The sequence below is a fragment of the Cucumis sativus genome, chromosome 6 (assembly GCF_000004075.3).
Source record: "Cucumis sativus cultivar 9930 chromosome 6, Cucumber_9930_V3, whole genome shotgun sequence".
In the NCBI taxonomy this organism is placed as follows: domain Eukaryota; kingdom Viridiplantae; phylum Streptophyta; class Magnoliopsida; order Cucurbitales; family Cucurbitaceae; genus Cucumis; species Cucumis sativus.
The window spans coordinates 26,015,870-26,033,529 of record NC_026660.2 but is presented as its reverse complement, the minus strand read 5'-3'; the positions used below and the strand labels follow the sequence as shown (position 1 = coordinate 26,033,529).

Sequence of the window (17,660 nt, the reverse complement as noted above, 5' to 3'; positions counted from 1 at the left end):
ATAATTGAAAAAATATGCAGTTTTTAGTAAAAAAGTTCAAGTAAAACAAATAAATTTAAAATGTTTTAGTGAGGGCACTTATTTAGTCCCAAACAAAATAATTGCATAACTAAAGTACTAATTCAAATGATAAAAATCCAACAAATATATTTGTTTGTTTGTTTTTTTTTCTTTTTTGTGTGTGGGAAAAAATAAAATTCAACATATAATTGATATAAAGAGTAGAAAAATAGAAAAAAGAGGAATAATAATGGAAAAGAAGAAAAGAAAAGAGATGAGAGTGTAATTGAGAATAAAGATTGTTTTTTGTGGGAGAGTATGAAAGAAGATAGAAAATGGGGTTATGCTTAGCAATGATGATTTCCTGGAAAAAAGAACAAATTTCTAAAAATGAAGGACAACAGATACCAAAAATGGAGTTGACCTAATCATTCATGCAGAGAATAACAATACATATTCTCACATAGATTTTCTCAGCCACCCACATACACACACAAACACACAATAGAATCATTCACACAACAAAACAATAATAATATCTCTAATACACAAAATTCATATCTACAAAAATGGAGATTCCAATATATATATAAAAGAAATGTGCTATATAACCTAGGAAGAGAGAGAGAGAGAGAGAGACAATATTTCTAGGTAAATGGGGGTGGGGGTTGAAGATGGGGGAGTTGGGATATTGGGACCAAAGAAGACAAAGAAGAAGAAGAATGGTTGGGGCTATTTGGAGAAAGAGCCTAGAGTACTAGTGGAAGAGATTTAGTAAATATAGTTTGGGATATTAAAAAAAAAAAGAACAAAGATTACAGGGTAAAATAATATAATATTAAAAAAGGAGATGAGATGAGATGAGGAAGAATAAAGTTATTGGAAAAGCATATGGGCATGAGAATATATGTATCGGTAATAGAGTAGTATGTATATATGATTATAGTAAAAAGAAAGAAAGAAAGAAAGAAAGAAAAAGAAGAAAAAAGTGGAAGAAGTTAGAATAATAATGGCAGAGTTTTGGAGAGGGATTAGGAGGCAGAGAAATGTGAGTGTGGCTTTGGTAAAATGATGGTGGGTTTGATGATGGTGATGCACGCCGGCAGCTTTATTTTTATTTTATTTTCTTCTTTCAATACCCAAATTCCAATTGGCACGCCTGCCTCCACTCAACTTGGTGTAAATATTAACTCTCTCAAAAGCTAATTCCACTAACACCATTAATGATCTAGACGTGGTTAACTTTTTCATCTTTTTGTCAGACCCCAAAACAATTCTATTTCTAAAAAACCACTACTCCAATCCCCTTTTTCTCTAACTTTACTACAGGCCTAACCCAAAGCTAGAGAGAATACAGAATCATCCCCCCCCAACAACAACAAAATTTGGTCAATATATCACAGTATTTATAACATTATATTATTTCAGATTAACCCCATCAAAAGAATACCATATACCCACTTACGCCCCTTCCATAGCCTTTGAAAGACACAGAGAGATTGGGAAAAAAAAAAAAAAAAAAAAAACCATTTTTCAGCTTCTTCTTTCATCGATTACACCAAAAGGAGCTTTTCAAAATTAAAAAAAGAAACCCCAAAACCTTCCTTCATTCCTTCCTCGTTCCTCCCATCTTAATAATATATCCACACACACACCATACCTTAATTTCTAGCCTTGAAGAAACATATCTTCTTTACTTTCCGTCCATTCTATACGATTTTTTTTTTTTGTTTGTTGTTGTTTTTATATGTCCAAACAACTAAAGAGATTCGGAGTTTTTTGATGTGGGTCTTAAATGGATACCTTGTTTCGGCTTGTTAATCTTCAATCTGATCAACAATCTTACAATTCCAGTAGGAGTACTAATTCAAGCAGTTCTAGATCTTCTAGACAAAACCAATACCATCATTACCATCAACAAGAAGACGAAGAATGCTACAATCTTCTCATGGATGACGAAGATTTCTCATCGTCTAGTAATTCTAGACAATATTATAATAGTAATCCATACCATCCTCCTCACCCATCCTCTACCACCACCCCAACTCCTCCGCTCGATCAATTCTCATTCCTTTCACCTTCACCGGATTTCAACTTCGAATTTTCCGGCAGGTGGGCCCCTGATATTCTCCTTGAAACTGCCAGGGCTATTTCTGACAGGAACAGCGCTCGCGTTCAGCAACTCATGTGGATGCTAAACGAACTCAGCTCTCCCTATGGAGATACGGATCAAAAGCTAGCTGCCTATTTTCTGCAAGCCTTGTTTAGCCGTATGACTGATTCCGGCGACCGTAATTACCGCGCTTTGGCATCTGCTTCTGAGAAAACGTGCTCATTCGAATCCACTAGGAAAGTGATGCTCAAGTTTCAGGAGGTTAGCCCTTGGACCACTTTTGGCCATGTTTCTTGCAATGGCGCATTAATTGAAGCTTTAGAAGGCGAATCGAAGCTACATATAGTCGATATTAGCAATACATATTGTACGCAGTGGCCTACTTTGCTTGAAGCTCTAGCTACTCGCACCGACGATACGCCACACCTCCGTCTCACGACGGTGGTTACTACCAAGCCGAGCGGTGGGACCGGAGCTGCGGCTTCCCAGAAAGTAATGAAGGAAATTGGTACAAGAATGGAAAAGTTCGCTAGGCTTATGGGCGTACCTTTTAAATTCAATGCGCTTTACCATTCCGGTGATCTTTCGGAATTGGACATGGCGAAATTAGATATTAAAGAAGACGAGGCACTTGCGATTAACTGCGTCGGAGCTTTACGTTCCGTGGCGGCGATTAACAACCGTCGAGATTTCTTGATTTCGTCTTTTCGTAGTTTACGGCCGCGGATCATCACGGTGATTGAAGAGGAAGCGGATCTCGACGTTGGCGTTGATGGAATTGAATTTATGAGAGGGTTTCAAGAATGTTTGCGGTGGTTTAGGGTTTACTTCGAGACATTGGACGAGAGTTTCTCAAGGACGAGTAATGAGCGATTGATGCTGGAGAGAGCAGCCGGTAGGGCAATCGTCGACCTAGTGGCTTGTTCGGCGGCGGAATCAGTTGAGAGGCGGGAAACAGCGTCGCGGTGGGCTCAGCGGCTGCATGGAAATGGATTTGGTCCAGTGACGTTCAGCGACGAAGTGTGCGACGACGTTAGGGCGTTGTTGAGGAGATACAAGGAAGGATGGGCAATGACACAGAGCTCGGACGTCGCCGGAATATTCTTGACGTGGAAAGAGCAGCCGGTGGTGTGGGCCAGTGCATGGAGACCTTGACCTTCACTACTTGGAATTGGATCATGGAAATAGTCCGATTTGGTCGGTTCGGTTCGGTTCGGTTCAATGACTTTTTGCACGTGTCTGAAGGATGGGTGAATTTCTCGGTTTGGCCGTGTTTGTGGGGGAACATAAAAATTTAATTATCTAATTTGAGTGATTTTAATACAATTAAGGTACATTTAATTTCTTGATTTCTCATTGTTTTTCCCTCTTTTATGATTTTTTTTTTTTTTTTTTTTTACATAATTACCATTTCAAATTTATAGAAGCATCTTCATGAGTACAATGCATCATGTACAAGGAAAACTGATGGTGAATTTTTAAATGATATATGTAAAGTTAATGGTAAGAACGAAATGTTAATTAATATTTTGGTATGAAAAAAAATTTAACTTCAAGAAATTGGAAATCTTCCCACTAAACGTGTGTTGATTTTAATCGTGTTTTCTTATCCTTATTGCATACTTCATGAGAATTGAAAGAAATCGTTTTTTAATTTAATTTCTTTTCACAATTTTTTTTTTTTATAGAAAATGGCTCTTTCCTTCCATAAACTGTATGATAAATGACAAGGTATTAACAATCCATTTCCCTTCTTATTCAACCCCTAATCTTAGGCAGTTGAGTTTATAATTACATCCAAAACTCCAATTTAAGTGAACGTACGCAACAATATAACGAAGGAGATTGAAATAAAAGTTCTCAATTTTAGGTACGATTTTAAATGTCAAATTATTGTTTGAATAAATTTAATTACTAATCAATTTTTAGTAATTTAAAAATTGTGGGAATGGGAGACTGAATTTTGAAATTTCTGCTTGAATTGATTTCGACTATATATATAAAGAAATAAATAAAAGTGGAGATGAGAAATCAAATTATTTTAAATAATATCTTATCCACAAAGCTAAGTTACATTTTCTTTTTATTGGACTACATCGGAAATGGACCACTTTTATAGAAACATAATTAAAACGAAAAGTTTCCCCACAATAGGAAGAGAAGAGAGGTCCAATGTTACAAGTGGAGTTGGTGAAGCAAGGAAGAGATTAAATGATAAAAGATGATATCATGAAGCAAAATGGCATTAAGAAACAAGTTGTTAAATGGTATTAAATTGGAAAGTAAGAAAAAGAAGGCATGGGGTATAGGTAACTTTGAGCTTAGGAGGAGGGGAAGGCTTGGAATCTTAGGACGGCCGCTAAGTTGAGCTGTCTATGGGGGAATCTCTTGCACCCCATTAGTGGCCCAAATGGGTTGTAGTGGCCCTCATGCTGTCTTTCAATTGCCTCTCTATCAAAATACATATATATATATATATATATATATATATATATATATATTTATTCTCTTCGAAAAGTCTAGGATCTTTCATTTGGGAATTGACAGAGGAAGGGAGGAGGGTCTTCTGCCCTGCTGTTTTTTCTTCTTTTTTTTTTTCTTTCTTTTAATCCCTTAGTTTTCTTGCTTTTACAATATGGCCCCCACTAAAGAAGAAAAAATAAAGTTATTTCCCTAGTGATGCCGATGGTGCTTTTGGCCCATCATGAGTGCGTATTCGATAAACTACGTTTATATATTAATAATAATAATAATAAATACCTGAGCGGCTGAGCTTCACTTTCTCTGGCTAGTCTTTTGTCATTTGATCTAGCCGTGTTATGGAGAGCGAGGCGAGGATTAGCAGCCAGCCACAGAAAGCTACATGCAAAACTTCTATTTCATCGTTGACACTTAAAAGTCTTCGTTTCACGTCGCATCTTCTCCTCCAACACATTCTATAAAAAGTTGATGGGGGCTGGTCCATATCGTGGCCTTAAAGCTGCTCTTTCCATTATATGCCCCCAATTGTTACTTTTCAGTTTTCACTTCATGGGACCGAACCAATAATCTCCTTCACCACCACCACGTTGAAAACTGGCTCTCGGTTACCTTTTCCTTTTCCTACTTTTGTTATCAACTGTGAAATAACCCCCACCCATTTCAATAGTCTGTCGTCTGTCAAACGGCATGAGTCTCTTCATGGGCTGTGCAGGCTATGCTTTCTTTTTGGTCCCAATTTCCTCAACCAAACTGATTTAGCCAATCTCAGCTTCACCATTAAAGGGTAGCATAAGGCTTGTCTACTCATTCATCGTTGACAGCTTGCCAGTTTCGAAAATGTGATACAACCATATAGGTTCAAGCAAAGTCTTTGCCTTGTCTAATTGATGACGTCCATCTCCATTACATTGCTCTATTTCTCTCTCTATTTGAGGGTAGCAATGTTGTAATGAAGCTAACATCATATCACCCCACTCTCTGTCGTCAGCACTGTATAGGCTTCGACACACAAACTGTAGAAGTCCAAGTACCAGCCCAAAATCCTTTCTTTCCAACCCAACTTCTGAACCAACCATAAAAATTGCTCCAACTGCATCCAAAATGTGGTGATCTCTTTTCAAAAACGTGACAATCATCTTCAGAAATTTCTTAAATGTGGAAGAATTATGTTTGTCAGAAGAGCCATCCCTGCCCTCCTCCTCCTCGGCGAAATCTTCACTTGTATTAGAAAGTTCAATCTTTGCAACGATTGATAACCATGAGGGAAAATATAGTTTGGTCTGCTCAAAGAGGTTGATGTGCGCCCCCTGTACTTCAACAGGTCTCATTATGCAACTGGCTCCTAACGCCAAAATCAGATCAGGAAACCAGGACTTCGCCACTGCAACAAGACGTGCTGCATAACCAGACCCCAAGTGTACTTCAATTAAGGCAATCAAATCAATCAAATTATGGCTAAGAATTGAAGTCTGTGTCAAAGCGGAATCTTCCACACATCTTAGTACTTGATTCAATAACTTGGCAGCATAGGTCAACGAGCTCTTGAGACAAAGAAAGATTTCTTTCATTTCCACATTGAATTGAATATCTTTATAAAACTGTTGATGTAAAGTCGACATGCTGAATTGCATATACTCTGACACGAATTTCAAGCACAATTCATACTTTTGTGAAAGAAACCCCATGGAAATAGCATCGGCAATGAACTTGAGGACTGCTGTAAGGTTCTTCACCTGCTTCAGTGTCTTTTCTGAAGCACCAACGCATCCTACATGAATAACCACAAATGTCAAAAACAATTTGTCATTCAAGTTTATAGAAAGTCTATATGCTAAAAAACATAGCCAAAAGTCCAAAATTTTACTTCAAACTTGAATCCCGAAATAATTTGGAACTTTTACATCGTCTCCACAACTAAGTAGATACTATCATCAGACCCAACTTAAACAATAGGGAAACCTATAAGATCTTAATATTTTGAGTCTATACCTGTGATTACCAACGTTACTAAAAATACCCAAGATTGTTGAAAACCCGGGTTGAATTAATGACCAATTAACAAAAGAATTGAAAATCAGACTGAATGCTAACAAAACAAACACTTTGGAGTTCGGGCATTATTCTAATTTGAAGTATTAGTTGAGCTAGACTTGCACTCTGAAGATTAGAATTTACAAGAGAATTGCTTACCTCCCTGAAGGGAGTGAGATTGATTTTTTCTAGATTCATTCAGCTTTCGTTTTGCATGTTGAGTTGGTTTTCCATTACCTTGCTTAGCTTCATCAGGGGAGTCATCTGACACGTACATTTTCTTAATACATTCAAGCAAGTGATCGAGTGTCTGCTCCATTTTTTCCTGCAGAAGATTGATAGGAATTGGGAGTCCGTTAATACAGATTTATATTACAAAGCTAAAAGTGGATCAAATAGTTCAATTGAAATGCCCCCACCCATTCAACTTCTCGTGCATATTCATGTATGATAATTTCTAAGAGTTGAAACTACTGAAACAACGTAATCAGAAGGAAACTTTGCACTAAACTCTTCCCTCATCTAGAATAAGATATCATAATACTTGCAATTTTTATCAAACAGAAGTTATTTGATAATATTATATTAACGCAACTTTTGAGTGATTAACTGAACAGCTAAGCAATTTAAGGTGGAAGGGAAAGAGATATGGATTGGAATATATATCTAAGGAACCAGAAGGCACCAGATACAGCTCATCCTATTATCCTAGAGAAAAGAAGCTGCTACTTAAGCATGGTTTTATTAACTAACAATAAGCACTTGCCTCTGAACTACAAGAATTCGGAATTTTGTTCTTGGTTCCACTATTACTCGGAATATTTTGGCTGCCCTTCTGAAAAGACATGTGCAAAGCAAGAGATGCATATGCTAGAACGGGAGATACATCCATATAGTCATAATTGACGCATTGCACAATACTGACTTCGGAGATGACCTTTAAACTATGAAATATTCTCTCTATAGTCTGGCAACTCAATAAAGCATTCTTTGTTTTTTCATCTGAAAGCAAATCTTTAACTTGCCACGACATTCCTACTGCAACAAAGTAGTCTTCTTCAAAGGCCACACACTTTTTTCCACCAAAATTCTTCAGTCTAGATAGTATTTTTCCTGATAATTTGCATTTCTTTCTCTTTGCAGGGGAAACACTGAGTTTCGGTTTCTCCGTTCCAAATCTAATGTGGCAACGATAAGCAAATTTTTGAAGTATCAATGACATGGCTTCAAACATAATGTCCAATGCATCACAAGCCTGGAAAAACCTGTGGCCTGACCTCACTTCAACTTGCTTTTCTATGTCTTCGGATAATCCACGACAGTTCGTAATTAATTGCATGCACTCCACAAGAAGATCCGTAAAATCATCAGGAGAGAATGAGGAAACAATGTTGAATAAAGAAGATCGAGCACACCTGGATTGTGCTACAGAGAGCAAGCACTTCAATTTTTCAGCGGTGAACAGATCTTTGAGATCGAACTTGTAACATGGCTCCTTCGAGATGCAGCTGCAAAGGTATTTGGCAGAAAGTAGTAAACCATCAATGTAATTTTCATCTAGCTTAGCAGAGGACGAAACCAAATCAATTAGTGTTCTAACAAGTTGCACAATGGACTTAAGAGATGCCCCTTCTGATGCAGCAAACTCACAAAATCTTGCTCCAGCCATGGGAGATCTTTTTATAAGTGTTATGCAGCGACTGCATGCCTCTTCAATTGATACTTTGGTGGGGAAATATGATGGCATCAGCAATCTAGTAATTTTCTGACTAATAATGGGTTGATCGTCTGCAAGTACAGATAACAATACATCTAAACTGACCACCTGCAGAGAGTTTCAGGGATACGTTATGGTAAAAAACACAACTTTGCAGCATTTTTACTAGAAAAATAGTTATAGGATACCTATACCTTATTAAACTGGAAATCACGAACATCCCTGATAAGGAGGAGGAGATCTGCTAGAGCTACTCTTACCAAAAGAGCATTGTCCAACATCAAGTGTCCCAACCTTGGCAAGATCACTTTTAAAATCTCATGAGATTGGGGGTTCCCAAACAAATAGATTACGCCATTTAATGTTGAAAGCCTGACTTCATTGGATATATCACGTGACATTTCATCAAAAATTTTGGTAATGATCTTTGTGATGGTTATTGAAGGTATAATTTCCCAAAATAAATAAAGAATGCGACAACAACCTTCAACTGCTACAACTCTCACATCTGGACTTTCATCCATGAGAAGTTTTTCTATTAAAAAGAACTGTCTATCAAGCAATGTGTCCTTCAGCTCTTTTGTAGCATCAGGATTTTCAAGAGGAAACACATCCAAAAGTAGATGCAATGAATTTTGACGAACATTTGAATTTGCAACCTGGCCAAAAGTTCAACAGTATGATACGATTCACATATTATTGTATTAATCAAAGCTTAATGCATAAATACTTCCAATTATAAGCACAATCCCTTGAGTAAACTACACATATTAACTCGTTGTCGTCCAAGTTTCACAAGCACGGTTACATGCCTGTGTATCTTTTGTTCCTCCAAGAACCATGAACATTTGGCATTTAAATTACAAAGAAGACAGCATGATTTTTAATTTCAGCATGTGAGAAAGATAATTTATTAAATCATTTTTTGGATGAAAAGCCCACTTTCATTAAATCATGAATACATTAAAAAGTTTAAGCTATTAAATTAGGACAACAGACTGTGAACTAACCTGCTTCAACTGAAACCTAGCTAAAAAGCCTAAAGAACTATTACGAATTTACAACCAAAACCTTTTAGTAGTAAATTCAAGTGTTCAGTAAATTCTAAACTGTTTACTGAGAACAAGATGATGAATGTGGAGTCGACTAATGAATTTCAGAATGTTACAGCTCACAAGAACACACTAAAATGGGAGAAATACCTGCAGCGATCGAAATATAACAGGCTCAGTTAGACGGAAGAGAAGCTTCTCAACACCATCTACTGTTCGCTGGTTCATAAACCCTCCTAAAACCCTTCTAATTGAAGCACCAAACGCGCTTGTTCTCGCATGTATAACACCCTCCACCAAACCCTGTAAAAATCCATTTTCGATTTCATCTCTTGTATTTTCTTCAGAATTTCGCCAAGCACGAAACACAATGTCGCCATACGCCTCCAACATAGATTTTCTCCCAAACGGAATTTGGGATCGAATAACTGCCAGCGCTTCCTTCAATAGCTGTCGACTTAAGCCAAGAGTATACGCCACGAACCGACGACCATCTTCAGTTTTCAAATACAAAGGAGCAATAACGCAGCGAACTAACAAAAGTTTCAAATCTTCAATGCTCTCGTCTTCATAATCAAACAAAGAAAATGCCTCCCGAAGCATATAAACCTTGTGCACATCCACCTTCTTCTTTAGCGTCAACGACCTTGAGAGCAGGAAAGGGAGCGACTGAGAGATCAGTGATTCTCGCCCCGGCAAGTCCTCCTTCCACCATTCCTCGCACAAATTTGCAATCTCCGTAGACAATACTGAATCCGACTCGAATAAAACCAAATTATCGTGCAAGTGCCGAGCACACGGCAGTAAATCAGTCAGAGAAAATACTTTTCTAGGGTGCGAAATGCATAAGAACACAATGTACGACAGAATTTCAAGCTCAACCAGAACTTTCTCTTTTCGTAAGTTCAAATTGGATTCATCACTCTCTAAGCCTTCAAATTCCCGACTTCTGCAATTTCTCGAAGATCGCCGCAGAATTTTAGTGGAAGGAGGCTGCGGAGACTCGGAGGGGCCAGGGTTGCATTGTGGATTAGGGTTAGTGCAATCGGAGCCAGTAAGATTCCTAAAAGTTGCAATTGCGCGAGAAATAGAAACTTCTAGGGCAAGAGGAACAGAGGAGGAGTGAGCAGAAGAAGTTTTTACGCCATGAATTAGGGTTTTGAGCGTGTGCTTTGACGACTTGAGACTTAGTTTTACAGCAGAGGAGACGAATTCTTCCGCCGATGATTCAAGAGAAGAACGCAACCTCTTCTCCATAGAGAACAGACTGAAAGAAACTAAAACTACTTTCTCCGCTTCGAAATCCCTTTCTGCTATATTTAGAGTTAAGGTTCTTCCTTTTCCTTAAAACAGAATAACGGGAAACTGAAACAGAAGCTGAAGCAAAAACTGTCACTTACATCCGTCCCGCAATGGGTGATTATTGCTTAACTCTCTGTGCTTCGGAATTCGACGGCATGAACGGAGAAGCGATAGCTACGACGGTGCATATCGTTCAGCTCTGGTATCCGGTTGTGGGTTCTTCTTACCAATCGTCACGCCCACGCACGCTTTCTCTAAATTTAAATCGAACTTTTTCGCGCCCTTTTTAAAGTGATGGATCACAAATAAGCCCAACATAGACTTGGCCCGGCCCATTACATACTATTTGAATTTTTATTAACTATTAAAACATTTGCTTTTATATATATATATATATATCACAAATTTTAGTAAAATATTAAAAAACTTATGTGTATCCACCATTTCCGATCTTTCTTCCCGGATTTCTCAAATTAAAAGTTATCACGTGTCGCTACTATCACTTGTTATCATTAAACCCTTCTATGAGCGATAACTTTCTATCTTTCATCGTTACAAGTGTTTTTTCTTCGTTTTCTTAAAATTAAAAACTAAAATTGATAGAAATTATCATTGATAGTTGCTATCACTAATATATGCTAACGATAATAGCTTTTAATTTGAAAAATGTTATTAGTTGCTCTTATTAATATCAACTGTCAGTTATATCAGAGATAGTAATTATATCCACGGTCAATTTGAGAAATGTTTTTTGTGTTGTGTGTACATGATGAATGATGGGAAATCCATGAAGAAAAAATTTGAACAATATATTGAACTTTTTTAATATATTTATTTCCTTTTCTTTAAACAGTAGAGCAATTAGGGCAAGACTTTAATGAACTCTCAACATTGCCATTGTTCATCGATATTAAATGTAAAATTAACTTTTTATTTGTTCTGATACTGATAGGTTTCTAATAAACTTCACATTCAATTGATTAGAAGCATGATTACATGATAGAATGGATAATTTTTGATAAGTCAATTAAATTATATCCTCTTTAGATATAACTTTCATTCACTCACCCTAATTTTGGTCCCATAAATATCATCCGATAGAATAACAAAAATAAAATAACTTATTTTCTGTTCTATTATTTTACCTTCTTTAATATTTGTATTTGTTTTCATCTATATACTTTCAAGTTTAAGTTTGATTCATTTTAGTACTTATACTTTTAAAAAGTTAGTTTTGGACCTTATTCATTCACTTATGGTTCATTTTGGTATTCTTGCTTTTAGAAAATAATCACGTTATTTTTCTTTTTTTATTATTTTTTTCATTTTTGACGGATCAAATACAATCACTTTATGAAAATTGAAAGACTAAGTTGAACCAGACTAAAATAAATATTTTAAAAACAAATGAATCAAGATGATAATTGATATACAGACTATATTTGTCAAAATGTTAATTGGGATTGGTTAAAAGCACAAGAAAAGCAGTCCTCTTAGGAGTGGAAGTGGCATTGATGGAATCTTAACACTGAAGTTTGGTTCTCTGACTTTAGTGGATAATTAATTTCCTTCCTCAATTGCCTGTCCTGTGCCTTTCTGTGTTTTCATTCCCATGGGGAGAGGAAAAAACAGTACACCCTGTAGTCATCAACCACTGTCAGTGTTTCCATTACAAAACCAAAAACTAAAAAGAGAGAGAGATCATATTCATATGTGGAGCCTCTGACACCTTCTTGTCAGAAACCTCATTGGCTAACTTCTCCCACCATATCCCAACCAAAAGAAATCTCTCTCAATCCCATCTTCATTATCATAATGCATCTCCCAAAGTAATGCATCACATTACCAACTTTCAACCAAAATAATACCAATCCTTCCCTTCTCCCCTTCACTCAAAATAGCTAACAAACCTTTTCCCCCTCCCTCGCTCTATAAGTTCCCAACTAAAGCATATTCTCTCTACAGACGATGCAACCTGACAGACAATAACGTCATGCTCGGTAAGTAGGACGGGCCATTCCAGAATTGCCCTTTTTGTCAAAAGAACTCCTTTTCTGAAGGAAATTGAGCACCTTCATAAGATCATCTTCAGAAACTTCTAATTCAACTTTCATGGCAACAAGAGACTAATGGCAAAAAAAACGGGAGAATAGTGCCAGCTCAAGGCATATTAAACTCAGATTGACATTCAATAGATGAACTATATAAAGTGTTTCTGTCTAAGCAAAACTAGTTTGAACTTTCAGAGCCACCAAGTGATGGAAGAGTAAGAAAGAAAGAATCTAATGGTGGTTCAAAAGGTATTCCAACATTCTTATTAATGTTATGTATACACTACTAAATGGCTCAAAATGTTACACAGGAAAGCACAACTTTTCAGCTCCAGTGTATTGAAAGAGAAGGGGAAAGCATCCCAGGCCTCCCATCAAAAGGTAGGGTGGCAATAGATACTTAACAATAAAATTCTTGATCATGATGACAAAAATAATGGAAGGAATTAAAACAAAATTAAATAAATATAATGAAAGAGCAAGTGACAACAACAACAAGTGATCATGAAGACAAAATATTGGCAATAACCACAACCTTCAGTCACCTTCAAGTATTCTCTTGGAATTTGATGGTTTTCTTTGCACTAGGTCAGCATCTTCTTCTTCTTCTTCTCTCTCCCTTCTCCAGGCTATATAGCTATCCCTTTCTCTCATATTTACTTCTCCCTTATTTCTATAATCTTGTCTGTCACTGCTGGATCCTTTATTGGGTATAGGAAAAATGTAGCCCAATCATTTGATCAACAAAATTTTATCTCGAACAACAATGTTGGAGTGAAAAACATCCTAGATTCTCATTATTAATACCATACTATGTTTTGCTATGGCCGATGAATCTTCTTCTCCGGACAATCTGGATCAGAGTCCTCGAATGTGAGTCGTCTCTTACTCTTAGTACCAGAAGCGGAGGTAGCAGAACGGTTGTCAACAATATTAGGTGTTGTGGTGCAGATTGAAGACGATGGAGTGCCAGTTAACTCTTCTTTCACATTTTCGTTCTCTGTTTTTAGCATCAGATTATAGCAAAAGAAGACATCCTCCTGTTGCATTTTTCAACAATGCAGGAAGAAAAATAAGCAAACCAACAAGAAATTTGAGATATGCACAACAAATCTGATTTATGCATTACGAACTATCTGAAACTAGCACAACTCACATATTCTAAAGACCCAAATGAAGTTATCGCTTTCAATTTAAGCTCCATTTGTTCTCTTGTCATCCGAGTATCAGATGAAGCTAATAACGAAGCAGCTGCTATAATAGATGGTCTATGATCCACCAAGTTAATCTCTGTAGCGTAAGTCTCAGTTTAATGAACAGATCAACTGATGTTGCAAATGAAGAAGCAATTAATCATGAAATGGGGGATCGGATGGTACCTTTCACAGTTGCCATTACAAACTTCGCAGCTTTAGAGAGTAATCCTTGCCAATTGTAATCGACAAAGATCGTTCTTATTAAATACTGCAAATAAGAAAAAGGAGTAACTGAGCTCATTCTCCATCCCAAAGTATTGAGAATGTACAGTTCCATTCTTTGAATTGCTTTGCTTTCCATATCAAATCCCTCAACTTGAAGGCTCGACAACTTAGGGGTTTTAGATTCCTCCATCTTAGCAGCCAGTGACAAACATCCCACAGCCAACAATCGGAAAATCCACGACCTCTTTTGCTGTTCGTCAATTACAGACAATCAATCAATCAATTAACCAAGCACTTGATCGGCAAAACCCAACATTCAGATTGACGGATTAGATTGCTTACTAGGTTTCGGATTGACAAAACTCGATCGAAGTAGCTGATGGATAGATACGCAGTATGAAATTGAAATCCAAAAAGTACCCGACTCTGAATCAGAAGACACACAGAAAAATCCAGCTATAAAATCCCCAAAAAAAACACAGAAAAACAAAAACAACCCATAAACACAAATCGATTGAAGAGATGAAGTTCAATTGTAGGTTTGTTTAAAAATTAAAAAAAAATTAAAAAAAAAAAAAGACGAACTTTAAGAATCCACTCAACAGCATCCAATCGGACACTCCTCAACCAACTCTGAATCGCAGCCGGGGAATCGTTAACGGGCAAACGGGTCTTAGATTCAGTGAAAATCTCTCTTGAAACTAAGATCTCAAAATACTCATCATCATCATCGGCAAGAAAGAAGGGAAGAGGATCGGAAAGGGAAGTGGGTTGTTGAGTATGGTCATCGTCAGTCAAGAAAGAAGCATCTTCTTGGCAGAAAAGACTGGAAGGAGAGAAAGAAGAAAGACGGTCAGTAGTGTACCCCATATCTGGGCTTCGGGTTCTCTGTACATTCGAACAAGAAGAAAAATCTAAGAAAGGGGAATGTGGGTAATTTATGTAGAGAGAAGCTTAACTGGTAAAACCCACGAAAGCCCAAGTAGAGTTTATGGGGAGAGAAAAAAAAAAGGGAAATGGGAGAGAGAAATAGGAGAAAGAAGGGAAAAAAAAGAGGGAAAGAGTGGACTTTGGGGAGTGGGGAGGCGGGCGAAAATAGCGGTTTCGTTGCCGCCAAAACAAGCGGATGAGATATAGAGTTTTTGGATCTTCAATCCTCTTTTTTCATATCATACCATTTCATTTCATATCATATCAACAATTTCGATACCTTCTGTTTTCTTCTTTATTGTTTTCATATCACAACCCAACACCTCCCTCTTTTTCATTTTCCTTATAAATAACTATAACTCTCTTCTCCTTTTTAACCCCCTTCTACACTCAAATCATTCTTCACTGTTTAACATTTCCATCCTTTGTTTCTTTTCTTAAAAAAAAAATACAAATCCTATACAGTTTTAATTATAGCATCTGACTTCTTTCTTTCTTCTTCCTTTTTTTTTTTTGCAAATCCCAAAAAGTACCCTATTAATCACCATCCTCACTGTAATTAATACTTTCAAACTTTTAATTTTAAAAATTAATCCCTTCCTCTTATGCTTACTTTTAAATTATAATTTCAAACTTACAAATAGTAGCGAATTTAGAAGTTTCACGTTTCATATTTATCATCTACGGTTTAATTTTTACCGTCATTATAGTTTTGACGGTCAAGTTTTAAAGCTTTTGTAATTAGTTTGAATGTCCAAAATTTTCAATTCAATAGTTGATGGTTTAATCACATACTAACTATTGTATTCTATTGATCATCGGTGATTTTTGTAATTATTGTTTTATTGATGAATGTGAAGAGGACGATATATCGTAGATATAGATTACTGTTTAAATAATTAAGTGCATATATCACAATTTTTAAAAAAATTGTAAATATATAAAAGTCTATCGACGTTCAAATTTCATCAATATGTTTTACCGAATTCAAATTAAAGTTTTACGTGTCGAGTAGTTAAAAGAGAAAAGGAAAAATAAATCACAAGTTTGATGTTGTTCAATACAGCAATAATTAAGGATTCTACTCCCACCTGAATTACAAAACCTTTATTTATAAATAATTTAACATTATTGTAAGAAAAAAGTTGAAATAAAACACCCTAATACAAAGCCATGAATACTTAAAAAATTAAGTTAACAACTAAACTAATAGTGATTAAAATAAAGGCTATTTGATCTTAAATCAATAACCAAACTAGTATTAATAAATACAATTTAGTAACAACGAGTGAAATTTGTTAAGCAATAAAATATATGGAAAGATTGTTTTTTCATTCAACAACTCAAATGATAATTTAAAAATAATTAGCAATAGAGACTACATTTTTAGATTTGTTGAAATAGAAGAATTAAAATAAAGTATAACCAAAGTAATGTTTTTAAAATCTTAGAAAAAAATGTCAAAAATAAAACATTTGAAAAAATATTTAGATTTTTTGTTGTATTTTAGTAGGAACTTTTTCTATTTAAAAAAAAAGTTTATCTTTTAACTTATTAATTAGCAAATTGTACAAATAATTTAACTATTCCCCTTTACCAATTATTACGAAGAAATCATAAATGTAAATAAACATAAATCTTAAAAATAAAATTGAAGACACACCTAAATAATTGGTACGATATTACTTATTTTCAGTTGCAAAAAATAGAAATTGATCAACTGTAAAACATAATCAGCACGATCTTTTATTTTATTTTGATTTTGATTTTTATCTTTTTTTAGAAAAGCAATGTTCACTAAACCTTTAAATAGTTAATGTGTGTGTATATATAGTGGTAATTTGTATAATTAATTATATTATGACGTTAACATATATCTAGAATGTGTTTTTAGGTAATAAAGAAAATAAAAATATAGGTGGAGAATTGATGAGGTGTGTTGACTTTGAATTAAAGATGAAATTTGGAGTGTAAAATGTTAATGATAAGTAATGATAATGTTAAAGAATGAAAAGTAAGTGTAGAGGGTCATTAATGTTAAAGTAAAATTAAGTAGTAATTGAACTCTAAAAATGTCATATTATAAAATTTTGTGCACACAGAGATAGCAGGGGAGAGTGGAGAGTGGAGAATGGAGAGTGGGTGATGTGTTGAGAACAACAATAATTACAATAAATGAAGAATAATTGAAGTTGGAGTAAATAGTAACTTAAAAATGATAAAATAATTGGAGGGAGGGAAAATATATATACATACAGGTTGGAGGAATTAGGTAAATTTAAGTAGGGGTTGCTGTGGGGAGGAATTATAAATATTTGTTACTGCTGAAATTTGATTGTAGGGTTTTGGGTGTGTGGGGTTCTTTCATATGATGCATTGTCGTTTTGGTCAATGTCTTATGTAGCAGCTGGCCGATCGATGTGTTTCACCTTTTTTTTTTTCCTTTCAGTTCTTTCCCCCAATTAATTAATTGCCTCCTATTCTCATACCAAGCGCATTTAACCTTTCATTATTTCACCCACTAATTCAACATTCTCATTTCATCTCTTCTTTTCCTTCTCA

The 17,660-nt window shown here is 35.6% G+C and overlaps 3 protein-coding genes across 4 annotated transcripts; 1 reads left to right on the top strand and 2 right to left on the bottom strand.

Moving 5' to 3' along the window:
• Positions 1–1,254: 1,254 nt before the first annotated feature.
• Positions 1,255–3,464, top strand: LOC101204711 (protein SHORT-ROOT). The gene has a single exon (XM_004141819.3). It carries the CDS (start codon positions 1,796–1,798, stop codon positions 3,266–3,268), a length of 1,473 nt encoding a protein of 490 aa, XP_004141867.1. The 5' UTR covers positions 1,255–1,795; the 3' UTR covers positions 3,269–3,464.
• A 673-nt stretch (positions 3,465–4,137) lies between these two features.
• LOC101213278 lies at positions 4,138–10,941 on the bottom strand. Its single transcript, XM_011659597.2, has 5 exons — positions 9,545–10,941; positions 8,537–9,001; positions 7,392–8,450; positions 6,785–6,950; positions 4,138–6,362 (listed from the first exon to the last, which is right to left on the bottom strand). Exons 1-5 carry the CDS (start codon positions 10,649–10,651, stop codon positions 5,395–5,397), a joined length of 3,765 nt encoding a protein of 1,254 aa, XP_011657899.1. The 5' UTR covers positions 10,652–10,941; the 3' UTR covers positions 4,138–5,394.
• A 2,041-nt stretch (positions 10,942–12,982) lies between these two features.
• On the bottom strand, positions 12,983–15,404 carry LOC101204953 (cyclin-D5-1). Of its 2 annotated transcripts, none has more exons than XM_031888101.1 (5): positions 14,754–15,404; positions 14,511–14,624; positions 14,127–14,418; positions 13,904–14,037; positions 12,983–13,787 (listed from the first exon to the last, which is right to left on the bottom strand). In XM_031888101.1, exons 1-5 carry the CDS (start codon positions 15,036–15,038, stop codon positions 13,569–13,571), a joined length of 1,044 nt encoding a protein of 347 aa, XP_031743961.1. In that variant the 5' UTR covers positions 15,039–15,404; the 3' UTR covers positions 12,983–13,568. The 2 variants fall into 2 exon arrangements, with proteins under 2 accessions (XP_031743961.1, XP_004141868.1); XM_004141820.3 differs by having other exon boundaries at positions 14,511–14,594; positions 14,754–15,399.
• Positions 15,405–17,660: the final 2,256 nt, after the last annotated feature.

Coding starts and splice junctions, on each gene's coding strand:
- LOC101204953 (XM_031888101.1), bottom strand. CDS start 15,038: ATGGGGTACACTACTGACCGTCTTTCTTCTTTCTCTCCTTCCAGTCTT. Junction 14,625..14,753: donor CTGTTGAGTGGATTCTTAAA/GTTCGTCTTTTT, acceptor GGGATTTTATAG/CTGGATTTTTCTGTGTGTCT. Junction 13,788..13,903: donor CATTTGGGTCTTTAGAATAT/GTGAGTTGTGCT, acceptor AAAATGCAACAG/GAGGATGTCTTCTTTTGCTA.
- LOC101204711 (XM_004141819.3), top strand. CDS start 1,796: ATGGATACCTTGTTTCGGCTTGTTAATCTTCAATCTGATCAACAATCT.
- LOC101213278 (XM_011659597.2), bottom strand. CDS start 10,651: ATGGAGAAGAGGTTGCGTTCTTCTCTTGAATCATCGGCGGAAGAATTC. Junction 8,451..8,536: donor GTGATTTCCAGTTTAATAAG/GTATAGGTATCC, acceptor AACTCTCTGCAG/GTGGTCAGTTTAGATGTATT. Junction 6,363..6,784: donor ATCTCACTCCCTTCAGGGAG/GTAAGCAATTCT, acceptor TTATTCATGTAG/GATGCGTTGGTGCTTCAGAA.